Genomic DNA, 23,204 nt, shown 5'->3' on the forward strand with positions numbered 1-23,204 from the left:
GCAGTTAAAGGTACACCATTATGCAGTTTCTTAAAAACACCAAACTAATCAACCTCTTTGAGGTTTTTAACTGTTTTCTTAAGAAAAAAATTCTGACACATCAGGAAATGTAGTCATTAATCTTCAAAGAAAATACAAAATATACAAGTAAAATACTAGGATTTCATCCCTGAGGTGTCAGTTAAAGCTTTGCCACTGTATAGAAGGATTCCACGACAAATAACAACAAAACTATTAAATAATAAAATATATTTTATAATGTCTAAGGGCTGAGATGATTTTACAACATTTTTGGATAAGTATTATAGTGTCCCAAATGTCTGTCTGTTAGGATGTGGGGGGTCCATGAAACATCCTTTATACATCATGCCATGGGCATTGGTTCAAAGAGATCTGTGCACTGTGAGCAAAAAGCTTCCTCTTCCATTGTTATAGCAATTCAACACCATATTTTCTCCAAGCACAAAAGTGCTTGCACTGTTGCTGTTGCCATTTTCATATTTCACTGGTTTTATAATTTTGGCTGGAATTCCTAAGACCTCACAGACTTTGTTAATAAACAGGCAACACAGTCAGTGCTGTGAGTAGCTATTGGTTCTCATATAGAACTTTATTTGAATAAACAGTGATTATCAATCTCCAGCTTCACTTGCTGAAAAGCTTATTCTCACTGAGCGGAGCAAGTTAGTTTCCCCTATTTAATGCCCTAAAAACTTGTTAAGGCCTGGCAAACTGCTATTACTCCCAAGCCCAAAGCAGCAGGTCCATTATAAGAGTAACACTAATCCCATCACTAGTAATAACGGTTCAAACTGCGGGTGCCTGGGATATCCGGCTGTCCGTTCATCCAGATCTCCCGGATTATCCGTTCTCGCTCCTCAAGCCTCTGCGCTCGCTCCAGCTCCTCTGCTGAAGTAAAAACGTTCATGTTCAAAGTCCTCTCGAAGCGCCGGTGCCGCCGTGCAGACAGGTCCGAGGTGGTGTCCCAGTCGCTGTCGCTGCTGTCGCTGTCACTGACCTCGTTCTTCTGAGGCTTCTTGGCAGGGGAGGCTTTGCAGTCTGTCCTGCAGGAAATCTGCACCACCAGAGCGCACAGCGTCAAGATGAGGCCAATGCAGATGCCGGACACAAAGTACAAGGCTGCTCGCTCAGGGTTTTCTGTAACAGAAAAGTATGATGTGATTAGATGCTCATTCAAACATTCGTCTTGCCTGCATGCTGCCCCAAACGATAAAGTAAGCGTCTTTACCCTCTAATCTAAAACACAAAATGAGGATAGGGAAAGCTTCTTGGTTTTATTTTTGTTTGCTTTTTTTCATTTTCCTTTATTAAGCAAGCAGCAGTTAATTAGGGTGTATAAAATATACTTTACTGGAGCCAGATTTAAAACTTTGGTGAAACAGACACATTTAAAAGACAATGAACTACAGCATTTTATGACTTTAAAAAATCTTTCTAAGTGTCAAAGGGCACACAGTGAAATCATTGCTGTAAGAGTCTGGATACCAAGAGCACAAGCAATGGGAAAACAGGACTGTGTGTAGAATCTATCAGTGGCCAAGGTAGACCCAATAGCAAAACAACTAGTCTACTTCTGTAGGTTTTGCTTTGAGGTTATCTAAACAAAAAAAGCTTTTACATTCCAAAAAATCTAAAGCAACAAAGCAAACCATGTAGTAGTTTTAAGTAGTTTTAAATATTTAGTCAGTTCATTTTTTCTTCTTGTGTATATTCCATAGATACACTATATAAGAGGATACATTATTTCCACATGTTTTTCTAATTCTGTTTTTCTCTATACTGTTTCCCCTGTACAATTTGTCTTTTAAATTCTGGCCATTATGTGAAACCTATTCTGCATGGTTCTTAATGTGTTTTACAGCTAGGGTTACATGAAAATATTTTTGGTGGTTGTGCCTGTGTTGATTTATTTCCCTTGTTCCTACCAGGTAGTGTGTGATAGTTTAAGGGAAATCGAGAAGCAGTCAAATGTAAATTCCATTCCACTTGATTTTCCCTATAGAATATCAGCTACTGTGGAAGTCAATATTCAGGATGCCATTTATTACTACTGTCATGGAAAAGTAATTTACAACTTACACTGGTTTAAGATGAACATGCCTTTAAACAGCCAGCTGGTCCTGCTCAAACCAGTAGAACAGAACTAATAAGGCCTTTAGTTCAATGATATTGTTTTAATGGTACAGAACTAGAACTAGTAATAAGCTATTTTACACACTTGCATCAAAATATGGCCTTTGTAGTTTTTTACAGTGTTATCAATTACTTGTATGTGTCTTATGCTTTATTCTTTTATTAGTGTCCAGTGGGCTATTTCCATGTTCCAACCATTTTTAGTGCATTAAGTCTGAAACATAGATTAGGACAGTGGTTTTCAACCTTTTTCAACTGAAGCATTTATACGTCTAAAAAATACAGGAAGATTGTGGTTCACTGATTAGTATTCAATTATACAATGAGTTGAAAACTGCAAAATTCATGAGCAGCAGAGAGGACTCTGAGCAGAGCTCTCTGTAGGCAGAATCGCCAGATACCTGCTTCACCCACCCTAATATTAGAGTGGAAAACCACTCAGTCTAAATCAGGCATGCGTACATGCGTGAATGATCATGAATGATAATTCTGAAACTATACTATACTAACCTTTGAGCTGCAAAACAAAAACGGAATATTTATGCAAAGTGGTTTAGAGATAATATATAATACCGTTGAAAGAATACATTCAAGATCATTCTTTTCATTTTTATTTTTGCATTTATGAGTTGTTCTGCATCCACCTATAACCCCTAGAATGGCAGAGTTCACTCTTGTAATCAACTTTTTGCTCCCATATCAGCAAAGCAATTTAGACATAAGATGTGTCAATACATAGTGCTGAAATTGAATCAACCACATGAATCAAAACACTCCGGATTCAACAGCACACAGTTTAATCCTGACTCAACATCGTGCTGTACTAAGCAGACAGCAAAGTGCAGTTTAAATCAAATTACATATACAGTGGCTCTCAAAAGTATTCAACCCCTTTGGACTTTTCCACATTTTATTGTGTTACAACATGAAATCAAAATGGATTTAATTAGGAGTTTTTGCCACTGATCAACACAAAAAAGTCCATAATGTCAAAGTGAAAAATAAAATCTACAAATTGTTCTAAATTAATTACAAATACAAAACAGAAAATAATTGATTGCATAAGTATTCACCCCCTTGAGTCAATATTTGGTAGAGGCACCTTTGGCAGCAATTACAGCCATGAGTCTTTTAGGATAAGTCTCTACCAGCTTTGCACATCTGGACACTGCAATTTTTGCCCCTTCTTCTTTGCAAAATTGCTCAAGCTTCGTCAAGTTGGACGGGGACCTTTGGTGAACAGCAATTTTCAACTCTTTCCACATATTCTCAATTGGATTGAGGTCTGGGCTTTGACTGGGCCACTCCAGGACATTGACCTTTTTGTTTTTAAGCCACTCCAGTGTGGCTTTGGCTGTATGTTTGGGGTCATTGACCTGCTAGAAGATGAATCTTCTCCCAAGTCCCAGGTCTTTTGCAGACTTCAGCAGGTTTTCCTCCAGGATTTCTCTGTACATTACTGCATCCATTTTGCCCTCTATCTTCACCCCAAACATAGCGCTTAGTGTTGAGGCCAAAAAGCTCTATTTTGGTCTCATCAGACCATAGAATCTTCTTCCACTTGGTCTCAGAGTCTCCCACATGCCTTCTGGCAAACTCTAGCTGAGATTTGATGTGAGTTTTTTTCAACAATGGCTTTCTTTTTGCCACTCTCCCATAAAGGCCAGTTTTGTGAAGCACCCGGGCTATTGTTGCCGTATGTACAGTGTCTCCCTGCTCAGCCGTGGAAGACTGTAACTCCTTTAGAGTTGCCATAGGCCTCTTGGTGGCCTCCCTGACTAGTGCCCTTCTCGCCTGGATACTCAGTTTTTGAGGCCGGCCTGTTCTAGACAGATTCACAGTTGTGCCATATTCTCTCCATTTCTTAATAATGGACTTTACTGTGCTCCGGGGGATATTCAATGCCTTGGAAATGTTCTTATATCCTACCTCTGATTGGTGCTTTTGAAGAACCTTATTCCGGATTTGCTTTGAATGTTCCTTCGTCTTCATGATGTAGTTTTTGTTAGGAAATGTACTAACCAACTGTGAGACCTCCCAGAGACAGGTGTATTTAACCTGAAATCATGTGAAACACCTTAATTGCACATAGGTGGACTCCATTCAACTTATGTGACCTCTAAAGACAATTGGTTGCACCAGAGCTTATTTAGGTGTGTCATAGCAAAGGGGTGAATACTTATGTAATCAATTATTTTCTGTTTTATATTTGTAATAAATTTTGAACAATTTGTAGATTTTATTTTTCACTTTGACATAATGGACTTTTTTGTGTTGATCAGTGGCAAAAACTCCTAATTAAATCCATTTTGATTCCATGTTGTAACACAATAAAATGTGGAAAAGTCCAAGGGGGGTGAATACTTTTGAGAGCCACTGTATAACAATTCATATTAAGCCCTATATTTTATGTCAATGTCCCGTCTGATAGAAGTAGAATTATGGTTACAGTAAGGATAATATTTCATAACACTGATCTAATTTGACTGTGTTTCTTCAGATGAGGACTGTTCAGAGTAAGAACAAACCACTTATATTACATGACCAGTCAGAGATACTTAAAGGAGTAGCAGCCATTTCTTTAACATGGCTCTGAGCAATCAGTGTTTGCAATATTTAGAAGCAGACTGTCTGCAAGTAGCAGGAAGCAGGAGTAGAGCTTATTCAGGAAGGAATGTGGTTTTATTATGAAAACCATTGGGTGGTATTTGAGGGCAGTGGGTTGGTAACTGCTTTAAAACTACCATATAAAGAGTATAACCACAGCGCTTGATTTGTCAGCCCTTTTGTATGGTAATAAAGTCGAATAAAAGAATAGCAAACATACCACGTAAGAAATAACTAATACATTGAAAGCTACATTAAAATATGACTAATACAATTATTTTCAGAATGAAAACAAAGGAATCATTATTTTCACCAAATTCACCATATCAAAGTTTCGGACAAAACTGTATATCCTTCAGTTAGACACCGTGCAGTGTCTATGTACCTGTGTGCCTTGTACCTGTTGGTCTATAACCCAGAGGATTCACAGCATTTTTTAAATTCTGCAAGAACAGTTTTTGTTTTGATTTATTTTGATTAATTAATTACTAATATCAAAAACGGCATCTGGTTTTGTCTTGAAATTACAAAATATAGAACTATATATATATATATATATATATATATATATATATATATATATATATATATATATATATATATATATATATACAGTGCCTATAGAAAGTCTACACCCCCTTGAACATTTTTCATATTTTGTGTCAGTGTCTCAGAGTTTCATGCATTTAAACACCATACTCCACACTGTTAAGGGGAAAAAAGATTTTATTGAGAAAAAAATTATATATTAAAAATACAAAACTGAGAGATCATAATTGGATAAGTCTCCACCCCCCTGAGTTAATACTTGGTGGAAGCACCTTTGGCAGCAATTACAGCTGTGAGTCTGTTGGGATAGGTCTATACCAACTTTGCACACCTAGATTTGGCAATATTTGACCATTCTTCTTTACAAAACTGTTCAAGCTCTGTCAAGTTCCTTGGGGAGCATTGATGGACAGAAATCTTCAAGTCATGCCACAGATTTTTGATTGGATTTAGGTCGGGGCTCTGACTGGGCCACTCAAGGACATTTACCTTTTTTTTTCCTTAGCCACTCCAGTGTAGCTTTGGCTGTGTGCTTTGGGTCGTTGTCATGCTGAAAGGTGAACTTCCTCCCCAGTTTCAGCTTTCTTGCAGAGGGCAGCAGGTTTTCCTCAAGGACTTCTCTGTACTTTGCTCCATTCATTTTCCCTTCTATCCTGACAAGTGCCCCAGTCCATGCCGATGAGAAACATCCCCATAACATGATGCCTGCCACCACCATGCTTCACAGTAGGGATGGTGTTCTTTGGGTGATGCGCTGTGTTGGGTTTGCGCCAAACATAACGCTTTGCATTTAGGCCAAAAAGTTCCATTTTAGTTTCGTCAGGACCACAAAACTTTTTGCCACATGACTACTGAATCTCCCGAATGTTTTTTTGCATACTTCAAACGGGATTCAAGGTGGGCTTTCTTGAGTAATGGCTTCCTTTTTGCCACCCTACCATACAGGCCAGATTTGTGGAGTGCTTGGGATATTGTTGTCACATGCACACTTTGACCAGTCTTGGCCATAAAAGTCTGTAGCTCTTGCAAAGTTGCCATTGGCCTCTTGGTAGCCTCTCTGATCAGTCTCCTTCTTGCTTGGTCATCCAGTTTGGAGGGACGGCCTGATCTAGGCAGGGTCTTGGTGGTGCCATACACCTTCCACTTCTTAATAATCGTCTTGACCATGCTTCAAGGGATATCCAAGCCCTTTGATATTTTTTTTATACCCATTCCCTGATCTGTGCCTTTCAACAACTTTGTCCCGGAGTTCTTTTGAAAGCGCCTTGTTACTCATGGTTGAGTCTTTGCTTTGAAATGCACTACCCAGCAGAGGGAACCTACAGGAACTGCTGAATTTATCCTGAAATCATGTGAATCACTACAATTTAACACAGGTGGAGGCCACTTAACTTGGTGTGTGGTTTTGAAGGTGATTGGTAACACCTGAGTTAATTTATGATTGCTATTACAAGGGGGGGTGGACACTTATCCAATCAAATTATTTCAGTTTTTATTTTTAATTAATTTTCTACAAATTTCTAGACTATTTTTTTCACTTGGAAGTTTTAATTCCAGGCTATAAGGCAAAAAAAGGTGAACATTTTGAAAGGGGGTGTAGACTTTCTATAGGCACTGTATATATATATATATATATATATATATATATATATATATAGACTGCTGTGCAAAAGTCTTAGACATGTTGAATTTTTCTATTCTGATGCATTATGAGCATCAACAATTTACTCAAAGCCTCCACTAGTATTTTCTACTATTATAAAAACCTTGGCTTGCATAAAGAAGGAAAAACATTGAGTGAAATAGCTCGCATCCCTCGATTTTCAAGGTGTGGTATCCGAAGCATAATCAACAAGTACAGAGAAACATCATCTGTAATTGACATACCCAGGACTGGAAGACCCAATAAGCTGTCTAACAAGGATGAACAATACTTGAAGATAATATCCTTAAGGAATAGAAAGAAGATAAGTGTTGAATTGAATACAGAACTGGCAGAAGGCACAGGTGTTGTTGTCCATCCATCCAAAAGCACCTTTGACCATTGTTCCATAGTCTAATTTCTGTGTTCTTGTGCAGATTTTGCCTTTTAGTCTTATTCCTTTCTTAACAGAGGTATTCTTACTGCAACACATCCTTTAAGTCCTGATTTCAAGAGTGACCTTCGTACTGTTGATTTGATGGACAACAACACCTGTGCCTTCTATTGTCAATTCAATTATGGATCAAAAATAGGTTTTAAGGGTATGAGTCGCCAAATATTTTGGTCGCTAATATTTATGGCTTTACAGTATTTTGTTTAAATATAGCTGATACAGCATAAGTAAATAAATAAATAACAGAAATAAAAAACAGAAAATGTTTTTGAAGTTGATACCGCAAGTTTTTTCTCTTTTTTTGTAGTATGTTTTGTAATTAATTTTCTGTTAGGTCACAGAATCGCAGTTCAACTGTTTTTTCATTCAGCCTTTTTATCTTGTTGTTTAGGAGTGGAGGTGGAGGGCGTTCTTTTGAAAAGGGGTGAGACTGACAGTGATGTGAACCAACTATTGCCCGGTGGTGTAAGGATGTGAGGACAATAGTTATTTTTGCTCCTATGATGAGGTTTTAACCACTCACAGGCCAGAATGTCCAAGCACTGACTCTATATAAAATGAGCCTGATTTGCCAATTCAGTTTTTAATTATTAAAATAGCAGGGTTTATTATATTAGACTGAAGTTAAAATTAAAAGCAGGTTAAGACAGGGTCAAAACAATATAGCTTTATGGATCATAAGCCTTTACACTATATTAGTCCAAACGTATCAGCAAATGAGTAAGTAGGCTGCCCTTTAATATTATAAAGTGTGTAGGAGCCACTTTGAATAACAAGGGATCTTTCTTAATCTGAGTCTCAGACCAGTGTAATATTGGCATACCTTACACTTGATCTGTCACATGCTCTGTGGAATGCAGAATGTCTACACCCCCCCCCCCACCCCCCCGCCTCGTGTGCCTGCATGCAGAACTCAGCAGGAGCCCATGTTTGGTATGTGTCTTATTTCAACGAGGGAGGTAAATTAAATGAGGAAATTACACTTCTGCCTTTACCAGCTGCTAAAAATGGGTGATTTATGGCAATACAAGCTGTCATGCCAGCATGCCAGTATTAGCCAAACTTTTTTTTTTTTTTTTTTTTTAAGGGCGATGGTGTGGTGAGGACACAGTGATGTTAGTATAAATATCCAGTATAGCCTGATCCATGTACTACTACTACCAATTAAATTAAGACACTTATATAAATTAGAAAGGTGGTTGCCTAACACAACAAATCCTGCCAATGGGCATTCACAAATGATTAGGCTCATAAATCGATTATTAGACAGTGAGAGGGCGTTTTCTGTTTGTATGTTGTTACCCCAACATTATAAAGGAATATTAAATATTTTTAAAACAATCCAACAAGACATTCACAAGCTGCCATAGACACATATATCTAGCCAAGTAAAGTTTACATGTTTCAAGGGGAAAGGGGGCCAGGGAGCACCTTCCCAATGTACCATCTGGACTACATCCCAAATCTGGCTATATTAATACCTATTACTCTGACAAAAAAAAATGTATCAGCTGAGTGACCATAAAGTTTGTTTAAAATGTATTTTAAGCTAAGGGGACAGAATGAGGAAAAACTAGGGAATGTACAAATAAGCACGAATAGTAACTATCACCCTGTGAATTACTGCTGTGTTTCACTTAGAACAAGAAGTGGGACACTCTTTATTTCCCATAGCCTGGGGCGCAAGTTCTATTTCTGTCTTAGAACAAGCTCTGACAAACATTGTGTAATATTTAATAAACAAACAGACCAAATTACCCTGCCAGCCAAGCAAACTTTTTCAGGCAAAATCACTTGAAATATGGGAATTAGAATCAATGCGACAGCATTTGTCCACCATGGATTATTATTATTATTATTTGTTTATTTAGCAGACGCCTTTATCCAAGGCGACTTACAGAGACTAGGGTGTGTGAACTATGCATCAGTTTCAGAGTCACGTACAATTACATCTCACCCGAAAGACGGAGCACAAGGAGGTTAAGTGACTTGCTCAGGGTCACACAATGAGTCAGTGGCTGAGGTGGGATTTGAACCGGGGACCTTCTGGTTACAAGCCGGTTTCTTTAACCACTGGACCACACAGCCTCCTACGTCACATGTGTGGTGCACCAACTGAGTCAATGAGATTTTGCTTTAGTTTTTAATTCAGTAATGTGCTGTGCGACCACAGAAGACATTCTGTAGTAGCTTGCAATGTGTTTAGGTTATAACATTCATTAGCTAATGTCCATAAAGAACCAGATTGTTTATTTGATTTTGTGGGGATCCACTCACTACAACACTAACCCCTCTATCACTAGCACTAGAAATAAATAACGGTGCATTAAGTACAGCGTTAACAGTCTGCTGCTACCCTTATATTCAACAGTGACAGTAGCTGCTTGGCTTCACAGTGGGAGCAGCTCTGCTCCGCTTTATGTGGAACAGGAGCTTATTAGTCTTTATGTCATAACCTGCACACAATCCAATGTAACTGTGTTTGGTAGTTATGCACAGCTATGGTTTTTTAGTAGTCATCTACACACAAAAAAAAATAGTTCAAAGCGCCTGTAGCAGGGCGGTAGAAAGCCCTGCTGTGTAAATGTATTTATTTATTTTTAGAACGGGGTTTCCCCCTCCGCCCCCATGTTATTTTGTATTTGTTTTGTATTATTATTATTATCGTTATGGATTTATGTATTTATATGATGGCGAAGTGCCGTGTGTTTTGTTTTGTATATTTTCAAAATGTGTTCTGGCAGAGGCAAGATTGGTGCTCATCCTCTGCCAGGAATAATTAATAAACTTGTGCAGATTGTGGCCGAGGGGTAACAGAATAATTCCTAGCCAGTTAAACCCCTCGGCCACGATATATAAACCTGCAGCTCTCTGCACTCCAGGTGGGTGTTTGAGAGGAGGAACGAGAGCAAGAGGGAGCAAGGAGAAAAGAAAAAAAAAAAAAAGAAAACTAAATTTAAGGGATCTGTGAAGGCTACTGCCCAGCCGGACCTTTAAGTCTATTATTTTGTGTTCATGATTTTGTTTTGTTTCACCTTTTTATTTTGCTCTGCGAGCGAGTGTTTTCTGTTCGAACTTTTTATTTTATTTTTGTATTTAAATAAACGGCGCCCCCGCGTCTTTATTTTGAACTGCAGTACTTCCCTGGTGTTAGTTTCCTTCCTGCTTCTGGCCTGACGTCACGACTCGACCACCCTGTCACAGCGCCTGTGAAGGTTTTTTTACCTTTTGTAAATGATTGCTTAATCTTTCACTAGAATACCATCGTCATCTTAACCTACTGTATTAATAATAATAATAATAATAATAATAATAATATTTATTTCTTAGCAGACGCCCTTATCCAGGGCGACTCACAATTGTTACAAGATATCATGTTATTTTCACATACAATTACCCATTTATACAGTTGGGTTTTTACAGGAGCAATTTAGGTAAAGTACCTTGCTCAAGGGTACAGCAGCAGTGTTAAAGTACCTTGCTCAAGGGTACAGCAGCAGTGTCCCCCACCTGGGATTGAACCAATGACCCTCCGGTCAAGAGTCCAGAGCCATAATCACTACTCCACACTGCTGCCCCTAAACATCGTTCCTATGAACTAACATACTTTATCTTTAAAAAATCCTTCATTTATATATATATATATATATATATATATATATATATATATATATATATATATATATATATATATATATATATATATATATATATATTTAAAATCATTGAAACTGATTTAGAAACAGTAACACTTGATAGATCTCCCAGCGGATGTGAGCCATGCCAAGAATTCACTATATTCCCAGATATGAGGAATAACTTTTTACTTGGGAAATTCCCAGTGGTCCTCTGTAGCTGTGGTTGCTGTAAACTCATTCCCCGAAAAGGTGACTCAGAAAGACTTATTCTCTAGACCAGACTCTGGTATGTACAGACGGTTTCAATTAAACCATTTGTTTTTATCTTTGAGTTTTGATGATTCATGTAATTATTTTATCAGTATGGTTTGAATTTGATGGGGTTTTTTTTTTACTTTTGTGGCTTAATCTTCTGTTGTTATCTTTGAACATCAACAACGTTCCTGCTAATTCTCTGTGCATCAGACAAATGTCAGAGAACACCCCTGAAAGACCTAAAGGTTGAGCTTGACTAATCAACACAGATCTCTTTTAGTATTCCAACATTTCTCTTATTTACCAGCAGACTTTCATGTCATACTGCTGACTGAGGTCTGCATTTCACAATGCAGTGGTCCTCTGACAATGGAGCAAGAAACCACTGAAAGTCATTCAGGTCAAGTTGATAAATGTAGAAAATGATTCTAGAAGCCACAAGTTTCCATTCCCAGATCAACAAATTACATCTGACCCAAAGAAATAACCACAATAGTTACGGTCCCATCCAGCTGAAAGTCTGGGAAGCTCAGAAACAGAGCTACTGTATGCTGGGTAAACAGGTTATTTATAGTCAGCCCTCTGTGCTTTCGGGAAACAAATCTAAAGTCATTTCAGAGGTTATAAAAAATACATTGTTTAACCAAGTAGAATGCACTGTGCATAAACCTTGCATTCAATAGTAATAGAAAGGTAAGGGGTGACAATGAGAAGGAGTCAAACTAAGACCTTACAATCCACTTCAACTAAAGGAATGTTTGGATACTGCACCTGCACTGCCACAGGTAACTAATAATATAACCTTAGTTGATATGACCTGCTCACATCTCTTTCTCAAGCATTACATTAAATGTAAATGTGTGCTCTTGTGTTCTGCCTATTGCAGTACTCGCTCTAGCCATAATTTTTCAATTATTATTATACACCTCATGGGTTGTCAGCCTATCAGGTTCCATGTAGATCTGTCATTATCCAATAGGTGGACGCACTCTAAAGCCACCGTGACTTAGCTCTAAAGCTACAGAACATGGCTTCAACACGGGACACCTAACTGTTGCCAAGGTCAGTTATACAGCAGGTAATGAGGGATGTATTACACATGGACTCATTTTTATTATTACTAAGGATTTAAAAAATGAAAGTAGTGCCTGCTTAGGGACTGATCTGACTTACCCAAGATAAAAGAATAGGCAGCAAGGATGTTGCTTAGCAGTGCCATCTCTGTGCTGATAGGCTTCGACTCCATGCTGCTGTTTATCATCTGTCTAGGTTTTTCATCCAAAGGGACCAGCGAGTACTTCTCTTCCATGGGGTAGAACCCAGATACCCCTCCTGTCTTCTTTTTCTCTGCACACCAAACAAATGAAAGCAAAGTCACATCTCAGGTCCCTTAAACTGCAGTATACTGGAGCACTGACTGCAACCCCAACCTCTCTATCACTATAAATGAATACCACTAAATCCGAAAAACTGAATGAGAAGCACAACTGCTGGTAACCAAACCCTCCTAGAGCACCAGCAACTGTAACAAGTAACACACGTGCTAAATATTTGAAGAAATGCATATTATTTAGAGTAGCCTAGCTTGTAATGAGGTGAATATGTGTTTATCTTCATTACATGTTAGGCTGGTTACTAACTGGTGTGCTAGAATAAAAGTGCATCCAAAACCTAATGGTAAACAACAAAAACATTTCTTCCCACTGAGGGATGGGCATTACTCACAAATTGTTTATTTTTTACACAGAACTGTAATGTTTATCTTAGGTAATACATGTATTTTTAAAGCACTGGAAGACTTGTTGGTGGATCCCTGGAAATGTTTCATTTGATTTGCATATTGAATCTGTGTAACGTTTCCTAAGTGAGATGGGTTTCTTTGGGGTTTTTTTTGTAATTTGTTTCAAATATATTTGCTTTGGAACACACATACATGTTGGTAATACGTATATCTGTTCGCTGCTCCTCATACAGTATGTGAAGGTTGTATTCTGGTTTTCAGTACTTATTGTGTTTACTGCTGAGTTTATCTGACATACATATCAGGGCGTAAAAACAGTACATGACCAACACTTTGCAAAACATTCATGTGTAATTTTAAGGTAAGGTTTGTGTGTTGTTGTTTAGGAAAGAAATAGGTAGTTTAGATGAGAAGTAGGCAGAAGAACAATGCATTTGAGAGCAGTCCTGGTAATAAAAGGTTCTTCGAAAGTAAGTGCAGAAGCATACAGGAAATAACTGATCCACAGCGTGAGAAATAAAAAGGAATTTGGAACTGAATCACAGTCAAGAATAACTTGTTGAAATGGAACAGAACATTGTTACATATTTAAGGTTCTAGCTTTTTGGAACACTGCAGGAAAGGACTATGTATTCCCAGAGAAAGTTGGGTTACAGATGGTCGACATCAGCCAGGTGGTGAAAATATGATGCAAGCCACATCTCAACTACATTTGCAGCACAGGTACTGAAAGTAAGCTCCTGTGAAGGTTGTTGGTTACATATCTTTATGGATAATTTTTTAGTGGATTTTACTTATTAAACATATTTATTTTAGTTTATCTTTTTCTGCATGGCCAGCACAATATAAACTGAAGATTGTTGTATGAATTTTTTTTTTTTTTATTGACCAAAAATGTCTGCATACAGTAGCACTCATAATGGAATTGTGAATTAGGTATACAATCTAGTCAATAAGGTTACTTAAAAACAATTTTAGGTCCTACATTTTTACTTACTGGATATTTATGTGAAATAACTGCTGTATAATATCACTAGAACATAGGACTATGTAACAATGGGCTCATGGTGCTTTACTCTTTGACTCAGTGAACTCACACTCAATATAGGCCCTTAATATTGCGTATTTTGTTTGAACCAAAAGCATAACACACATGTATCTCTTTTTAATGAGCACAGAACATGTACTTTAAAGTGTGATTGTTTCAATTTCCAATGTAAACAATAAGATCTCCTGTAATGTCTGACTGTGGTCTATATTTGGAATCAAGTCAAAACAGTTGCGCCACTTACAAGAGTTATGGAAAACATGTAAATGTCAACAGTGTGGGTTTGGCTTTAAGTCTGAAAGCAAACATGTATAAATGAAATCAATTGCAACACGATTGGTGGCAGTTTCCCATTGTCAGACCTCGCATGTAAACTGCCTTCAGTACAGATTACTGTATTATTGACACAGGATTAAAGGGGTTTTGCATAAGTGAGTTGGCACCAGACCTTTGCTACAGTGTTTTATATGATGCACTCATATTATCACAGTTGTATTCGGAATGCCTCGATCTTTCCCTGTTCCAACCAGACCTCACCAAGATACTTCCACACCAGTCTGGGGTTTGTATTGTCCAAGGACAAACAGAAGTAAAACTGGCACACACGCTTTGCTAGGCATGTGAAAGCAATCTGAATATTGTGGCTAACATCACTAAATATTTAAAGTGTATTGTCTAGCTTTGATTCTGAGAGGTGAAAGTAACACAAATTAAATTGTGAAAGCCTCAACCCCCCTATACTGATAATCGGAATTTCTGCTTACATGAGATACAACTCTGGGAGACGGTTCTTCCCAATACTATTTATGTCATTTAATTGGGAAGTCACTTTGTTTAATTGAGATGCAGTACTTTCAAATGATGACCAGAGATCGCTTTTCAGAGCAAGACAGGGTCACTTAACACAGTGCAGGGAGTACGTAAGTGTGTGAGTGTGTCTTGCCTTGTGATAAGATGTGATTTCATTCTTTTTAATTTCATGTAGAAATAAAAACAGCAATTTAAAATGGTTTAGGAATAAATAAATAAAAAAAAAAATGAATGGACTCATCACAACTTACAGATCTTAAAAATATTTATACCTGTCATCTTTACCTCATGTCAAAGCATACAATGCAACTAACTAATCACATACAGCACTACTGATTTTTTCTGAGGTTCTTTAATGTGGCTGTGGTTTGATCGAGGGAAAGAACGTGTGAAAATACCTGACAGTGTATCCGTTGTTATAATCGGTGGGCCATCAGGAAACACTCCATCTCCTATAATATTTGGGTCATGTGATCTAGGCGGCTGAGGGTAGCTCAGACTGTGGTACTTTGTCGGCTTGGGGTTGGCTCCTTCCAACAGTTTCTTTGGCACTAGAGGGAGGAAAGAAAAAAAAAACAACTTGATGTATATGCTGACTCACGTCTAGCTGGATCACAGACCTACAAAGGCAAATTATTAATAGAACATTTCACAAACCTGTCCTGTAAAAATGTGACAAGGCCTGAACGACTGCTACGTGTCCAGTTCACATGTCTGTGCTCTGCAAACATACCTGTACCTATTTGTCTTATTTGGTTTTATTGTGACTCTTTGCCTATGACATATATTTTTGTCAGAGGTCACTGTTGTCTGTTCTCTCTTCCATCTCTGTCTTGTACAGTATATCTCATAAAAATGTCTGTCTGACTGCAACCAGAGTAGACTAACAGTCCATGACGATGTAAGTTTCTCATTCAGTTATTCAGTGAACATTATGGTAGGCCAGAGTTGAATGTCTGAACGTTGTTGTTTTTAGCTAACCGGTGTTGAAATAATATTCAAGAACCCGAGAGTTCTACTAATTTCAGCTCCTAAAAAAAATATCTCTGAAGATTTTGTACTGATACAATAATGTTCAATTAGTATTATTTATATATGATGTGTGTAAAATCCTGCCAAATCCTATTCTTCTGATGAATATGTGGGAGGTTAAAAAGTTCAGCAAACTCTCATATTGTCATATAACCGCTTTACTTTATTTGGTGTGAAAAACACAGATGAAGACAAACAAGAACAGTATTCATTAAAAGCAAGCATGTAAGATGTTTGACAGAAACTGCAGAGATTAGGAAGAGGTAATAGCTTTGAACACCAAACTGTTTCATTTAACACTGCATGCTAACCTATCAGTTATTTAGATCTTGCAGTGTGTCCATATTTGAACAGATAATTGAGGGAAATAAAGATATTAGTAGACATTGGGTTAAAAAGGCAAAGAAAAAGGCCTAGCTAATTAAAACAGTATAGAGGCATGTTTGCTTAACAGCTGCCGACTGCAAATTGTAGAAGACAACCTAATAATCTTCAGATCGAGTTTGCCATCCCTGCTCACCCAAGATAGTGACATTTATCTTAATCGCATTTTGGTGAAGGGTCGCTTTTCCATGCAGATATCATTGCAAGTGACAATGCAAGATCAATGCAAGTGACAATTTTCCTAAAACATTGCTATGTACCAAGCTGGGATGAAAGGTAAGGGCAGCAATGGGGTAAAATGGAAGGGCAGAGAAAAGAACCTATTAAAATGTCTGACTAGTTATGACAATCCCAGCAAAGGAAATAACTGAAAGGTCATGTTAAGTCTAATAAAACAGAACATTATATATTGCTTAAAGCAGAACCTGGGCTCAGAAACAATAAAAGTATAAAACGTTTCTACTGTTATAATATCTGTACTCAATGCATCTGTTTACAGCAGGTTAAACCTCTGGTCTGCTTTTCTACTCCTACAGCCAAAACGCTACTGTCACACTTTTTACTCCTGTGTGTTAAAGACATATTATATTTCATCTCAAAATATGCAAACATTAATCTTAACTGCAATTCAGCTTCAGAAATAATTGATGGTGTAATTGTATTCTACTTCCTTCATCTGAATGATGTCATATTCAATCTAGTGCAAACATTATCCAAAATTGCATGGAGTTGATTTAATTTAGATCAACCAAAACTATGCAATCAAGGCTGCACCAGTAATTATGTGGTGCACCCCCTTTGAATCTGGTGCATACGGAAGTGTGATAAGCCTCCCTTGCAGTGTCACCTGTGGTTATTACTTATACCAGACAATGAGTGAGTCTTTATTACTGTAATCTCTAATACTAATTAATGAGGGAGAAATAAGCAGATATATACTGGGAAAACAGTCCCCCTATCAATCATCCCACGCATACAGAATTAATATCATCTGCCTCAGTTTGTGGGAAAAATCCTGATTTCTATTTTCCAGCCTTGGATGATTTTCTTGTTGTGGCTCTGGTACAAAAGCTATTGCTGGTCGGGTGCCAAGAGACATATTTACTTCACAAGTTGATCAAATAAGAAAAAAGCACAGTCGCTTTGTGGTCTTTAGACTTAAATCTCCCTTTCAGCCTGGCCCAAACACAACCGACCCTTTCCTTCCCAACATCTTGACCTCTGCTGTAGAGCTGCCCCCGGGACTAACATCTAATGGATATCTGCTTTCCTGTGTTCTTCATTCTTTATTCGTTCTACCCATTCATGAGGATCTATTGATTAAGTCCTACAGTTTGAAAGGTCAAGCCCAATGAGGCGAGGGTGACCTTTGACACCCAGCTGAACTTCATGCAGTTAGACGCTGCCTGAAGGAAGCTTTCAATGTTTGTCCGCAACAAGGAAACTGGATTAAAATCCAATTAAAGGGCATCACAAGTCTCTGATATAATTAAGATTCCCCGCAAGGGAAAGCTTTTGCTAATTCTGCTGCCACATATTTTTCAACAGCTCATATCTACTTGAGGTACAGACCTTCTTCTGTTGGAAAGCCCTTTGATCTTTGGCTAAACACTGGCCTTATACACTATGCTGTCTAGAATAGATGTTTAATCCATGAAAACTGACTTTTTGAAAACGTTTAGGTCTTCATATTTGGTATGAAGTTCCATTCAAGTTCCACTATGAGTGTTTAATTACCAATTTCAATGTCACACTGTCTTAAGCCCTGGTCATATCACTGATAAAGACCACCCGCTTAGATTCAAATTGAAATATATCAAAAAGACATCTTAAATATTTTGAGATATGGACCATAAAAGCAACTTTGACCCTAAACCACTATAAATTAACATGTTACATCTGCAGTTAAGTAGGCCTGTTGTTTGACCAAAGATACATATGTAAGTTACAGGAAACTAGGTGCTTTATTGAGATATTTATTTCCATGGAGCTATATCTTATTTGACAGTGCAAAACTAAGCATAAGTGTTCTTAGCAGTCCACTCGGGTTAAAATATTTTATGAAGGAGCACTGTGTCAGTATTGTGTGGAAATGCAATGTCATGAAATTATGATAGCAATCCTTGTGTAAAAAAGTAGCAGGATACTACAGTTAAACTGAAAGGCTGACCAATCATAATCAGCTAGCAACACTATGTAAACATCAAATTATGGAGAGCAACTTATGAACAACTACACCAAAATCATGATTGAATACAAAGCCTTATTTCTGACAGCACAACTACACTTTATAAGAGCAAACATTCCATTAAAAAAGATTTAAAATGAACAGCAAGTATTTTATTTGTTAGCATTTATGTCAGTTGAACACTTAATAATTAACCTAAAAATAATAAATAACAAGGCAGGGGCTTGTTAAATACAGTAGAGTAAACAACTCACAGATGAGGCAGAGGAGGGTGCAATACAACTCACTGTGACAGGACAGCGTCAAGTTATTTACCAGGAAGGGACACTCAGACACACAAGTTGCAGTGAAGCGCTAAAGCGCAAGTTTAATAATAACAAATAAACAAAACACTAAACAGTGCAAAACACACTAGCAAAATAAAATGGCACGGTGGCCAAAATAAACGGTTTACAAAAACAATAATACAAGACCAAAGGCACAGCACGGAACATGAAAACACATACCCTCTCTCCAACACCAACATTAACTCTATCCATTTCTTCCTCACTAAAACCTGTGATCACCCTATTTATACTCCAGCCACATTCCCATGTGTTTTGACAGGGAGAAATGTAACCCCCTCCCCCACACCAACACACACACCCATTCACGGGCAGGGTTTTCCCTGCCACAGTCAGCAACAGAGAAATGTAATGCAAGCGGGAATGACAAGGATTTAGTCAATAATTTCTCAAATAAACTGTGGCGGAGTGTCCCGCCCCTATTTATTATTATTTGTATTTTTGTTTGCGGCCTGGATAAAAGCGCCGCGTCTTTTGTTATTGTTTTTTATATTGATAATTTAAAAACCCTGTGAGGATGCATGACTGATCATCTATTGATTATTTAACTAGCTGACAGTCATGCATCCTTACCAAACGCGTGCAGACTATGGCCGAGGGGTAATAAAATAATTAACAGCTAGTTAACCCCTCGGCCAGAGTATAAGAACCTGCAGCTGTCCGTGCTGCAGGGTTGAGTGTACAGAGGAGAGTACGGGGAGCGGAGAGAGTGAGGAGAATAAAAACAACTGCGAAGTATCGTGCTGGTGCTGGTGCCAGCACGCTTATTTGTTTGGCCAACGCGCCTTTTTGTTTTGTGTTTTGTGGTGTGTTTAAATCTTTTGTTTTGTTTTATGATTTAATAAAATTAGCTGAATGCCGTAGCATTCAGCTTCACCCGCCCATCCATTGTTTTGGTTCAGTTACTTCCTGGTCCGTGACGTCAGCACACCTCACCACTGCGAACCATCCTGCCACATAAACTAACAGCTAAAAATGACTACTAAAGTATAATGGAAACAATTTGCAAATCAGTGCTGCAGGTAGTTAAAAAAGCCATAGGGAGCCATGCCTAAAATGCTCTGGGCAACCCCCCAGTTTGAAATGGCTTTTATCTAGGTTGCAGGAGCCATGTTGCTCATTTGAGAAAAGGAAAAAAAGCTACCTTGGGGAAGGTTTAACAGTGAAATGGTTTATACTGTTTGGCTCAAGAACTATAAAATCTGGTTAGTTGTCCATGAATAATACATTACCATAAAGGCAGGGGAACAAAGCAACAGTTCAGCATTTAATAGCACGAGATTAAAAACATGCGCAGACAGACTCTTGTGTTGAAAGAGAGTGACCAATAGTGTCTGGTTTCAATCTCCCCCTTAGGTTCCATTTAATTTGAAACATCAAAGTCCATACAAACAAATGTTAATTTGATTCCAGTATGAGTAAGGCTATGAGTGGATAAGGTGAACGTGGCCATCCAGCAATATCCAGAAGAGATGGAATGTTTTACTGCATTCTTCTACAGTGTGGACTTTAGTGTAATTTAGAAGTACTCAACATGATTAACCTCATTTTGGCAAACGCACTTTTGGCAAACTTTGTTGCATTTAAGATATGTATAGGCTATGTTTTATGCCTGTGAAAAACAGATGCAGAATCTCAGAATCTCAGAATATTTAAAATACACTTCAGGATTAGAAAGTCCATGTTACAGATGATAGTTCAGAAAGCTCAGAAACACTCAGAACACAGTTTATCTGGATAATGACTTTCGCACTGCAATTAGATAAATAAGATAAAAGTATTGGTACTGTAAACCTTGTCAGAGTAGACAGTGGTGCAACCATGCATGTAACTAGTGACATAGCACAGCTATTTGAAAAAAATTAATGAAACAGGGAAGTAAGGTTGAATGACTTCATGACAGAATGGCTCAGAACACACAGGGTTTTTAAAAACAAACTGCAGCGATGGCTGGAAGGGGTCAAAACATTCCACAAGAAGGAACAAAAATGTATTCTGACCGAAATGATGTGACTTGCACGTCCTCTCAGGGTTATTCTGATGATTAATCTACTTCTTAAACCAGAAAGGTCAAGGAGCTGAAATATGACTGTCATTTATATAATAAAAAGGTCATATATATATAATAAAAAGGTCATGGTCCATTAAGCAGGTCTGGAGACACCCAAGTTGCTAGTTATCTCAGTGACCGGTACCAGTCCTGATTAACTGACATGGGAAACTAGCCATTCCCTATATGCAGATGGCCAGGTTAAATTGACGATCAATTGATCAATTAAACAATGTAACCTGTCCACATGCTCACATGGCTTATCAGTTCCCCTACAATCAGGTCAGAACTTTGACAACCCACTAATCGCACTTAACAAAACTGTATTTAACAGTGTTTTCTTTTTTTTGTAAGTATCTTATTTCTTCTACTCATAAAAAGAAAATGCTATTACAGTTTTGTTAAGTTGGATTAGCGGGTTGTCAAAGTTTTGATTTGGTCCCAGCTAATCAGACCACTTCTCACATGGCTGGCTAGCCTGCCTCTTCAAGGGCTTTAACCCAGACCCTGCTCTAATGCAAAATATGCTCTCTATATACATATATTTATAATATGTGCTACCCTGTATATCATCAGGAGAGGTAAACCCCTACACTTTAACTCCTGTTAACAAGCATCAATTAATAAGCTATTAATTAGCCTACATTATTAATTACAAATATGGGCACGAAGCAAACTCATCCCCCACTTCTTTCAGCTCCAGAGATGTTGCTCAGATAGCATGTTCTCTTTGGTCAGCTTCGAGATTAGACATTTAAATGGACACAAGTATACCTTTAAAGAATGTTGCACCAGTGCACACTGTTTCCCAATTTAACAGAAGGAATTATCGTAGCAGGATGCAACAGCACCTCCAGTCTGGGTGTTCAATCACCGGTGATCTGGCTTTCTGTACACAAGGTCTCCATATTTTACATGATTGCAAAACAAACCGTATGGGGAATGGAGTTGGCTTCTTCAACCCACTGAGTTCAATAGAAAACTGAGACCAGTGGTAATTGTTGGTGTCTGTTTCACTAAGCAGTATGTAAATATGTTATAGAAAATGTATTTTTTTAAAAAGCCCTTGCATTACATTCACAAGTCATTTCTACCCTTTCAGTATGGTGGTTTTCCAGGTAAAGATCAAATTCAACTGCAACAGTTTCACATCACTAAAGAGTTATGTGTTCACTCTTATATAATAAAGCACTGAATTAAACCATTCAGAGGCCATATTATTGGAAATTCTGTAAAATAAGTTGTTCTACAAAATGTTATTTTATATAAAACAATAGTCTGTACGCAGCTGAGGAAACAGGAGAACCCAGTTTGACAAGTAGCAATCATTTTTCCAAATTTAAGTCAGTCTTTTACTACAGTGAACAAACAGCGATGTCTTTGTACTGTAACAATTACATTTATACAAATTAAGGCAATACATGCACACTATTGCACAAATGGAGACCACCTTCAATGTCTTTTTTTTAAAGCTGAAATACTGATAGCAAAAATAAATGTTGAAATGCAAGATAGGAATACTTTACATTACTTTACATAAATATGTTATTTAGCAAAAAACTCTACACTCTAGCAATACATTCCAGTCAAAGAAACTCTCTGAATTGCCTGCAGCAAGCATCGAACATAGCGTTTTTGTTTTTGCGGGAAATACCTTTCTTGTTCAAGAACTATGGGTATCATCTATAGGGACACCCTTTGACTGCGGTATTTACGGAACAAATAACCCCTTGATGATCGGTATAGTTTGAAAGAATGACAAGCGGCTCCTGAACAAAATGAGAAAGAAACCCAAACATAGTAACCCTTCCACCGCAGCCGATAGACTCTGACAAAAATAAACAGACCCAGAGGCATTAGAAGAGAAGGCGTCTGGAACATCAACAACTCAGGATGCATAGTTTATAAACATCCCCAGGCAGAAGCACTTGTCTTAGGAGGAACACTGTAATCAACATTGGCAATGTTGCTGCAGTGTTGTAGCTGCTCCAGTGTATTGATTTGTTGCTACTGTTTACAGCCTCCAGCACTGGATTAAAGAATAACTTGATAGGGGTCTGAAATGTCAGAGTTTTATTTTATTTATTTATCTATTTTTTAATTTAGGTCTCCCAATTTGGAATGGCCAATTATTATTTGAAGCTCGGCTCACCGCTACCACCCCTGCGCTGACTCGGGAGGGTGAAGACGAACACACGCTGTCCTCCTAAGCGTGTGCTGTCAGCCGACCGCGTTTCTTTTTCACACTGCGGACACCATGCAGCCACCCAAGAGCTACAGCGTCGGAGGACAATGCAGCTCTCGGGCA

At 38.0% G+C, this 23,204-nt stretch overlaps 1 protein-coding gene across 1 annotated transcript in view; it reads right to left on the reverse strand.

The window, feature by feature from the left end:
• Window positions 1-234: 234 nt before the first annotated feature.
• The window catches only part of LOC117402777 (protein eva-1 homolog C-like), a 110,907-nt gene continuing 87,937 nt past the window's right edge, over window positions 235-23,204 (reverse strand). The window contains exons 6-8 of the mRNA XM_034004224.3: window positions 15,297-15,449; window positions 12,473-12,646; window positions 235-1,158 (exon numbers count right to left, since the gene is read on the reverse strand). Of these exons, the coding sequence (XP_033860115.1) occupies window positions 794-1,158; window positions 12,473-12,646; window positions 15,297-15,449 (692 nt within the window). The 3' untranslated portion in view covers window positions 235-793. The remainder of the gene's footprint in view (window positions 1,159-12,472; window positions 12,647-15,296; window positions 15,450-23,204) is intronic.

This window comes from Acipenser ruthenus, chromosome 5 (genome assembly GCF_902713425.1).
Source record: "Acipenser ruthenus chromosome 5, fAciRut3.2 maternal haplotype, whole genome shotgun sequence".
Taxonomy (NCBI): Eukaryota; Metazoa; Chordata; class Actinopteri; order Acipenseriformes; family Acipenseridae; genus Acipenser; species Acipenser ruthenus.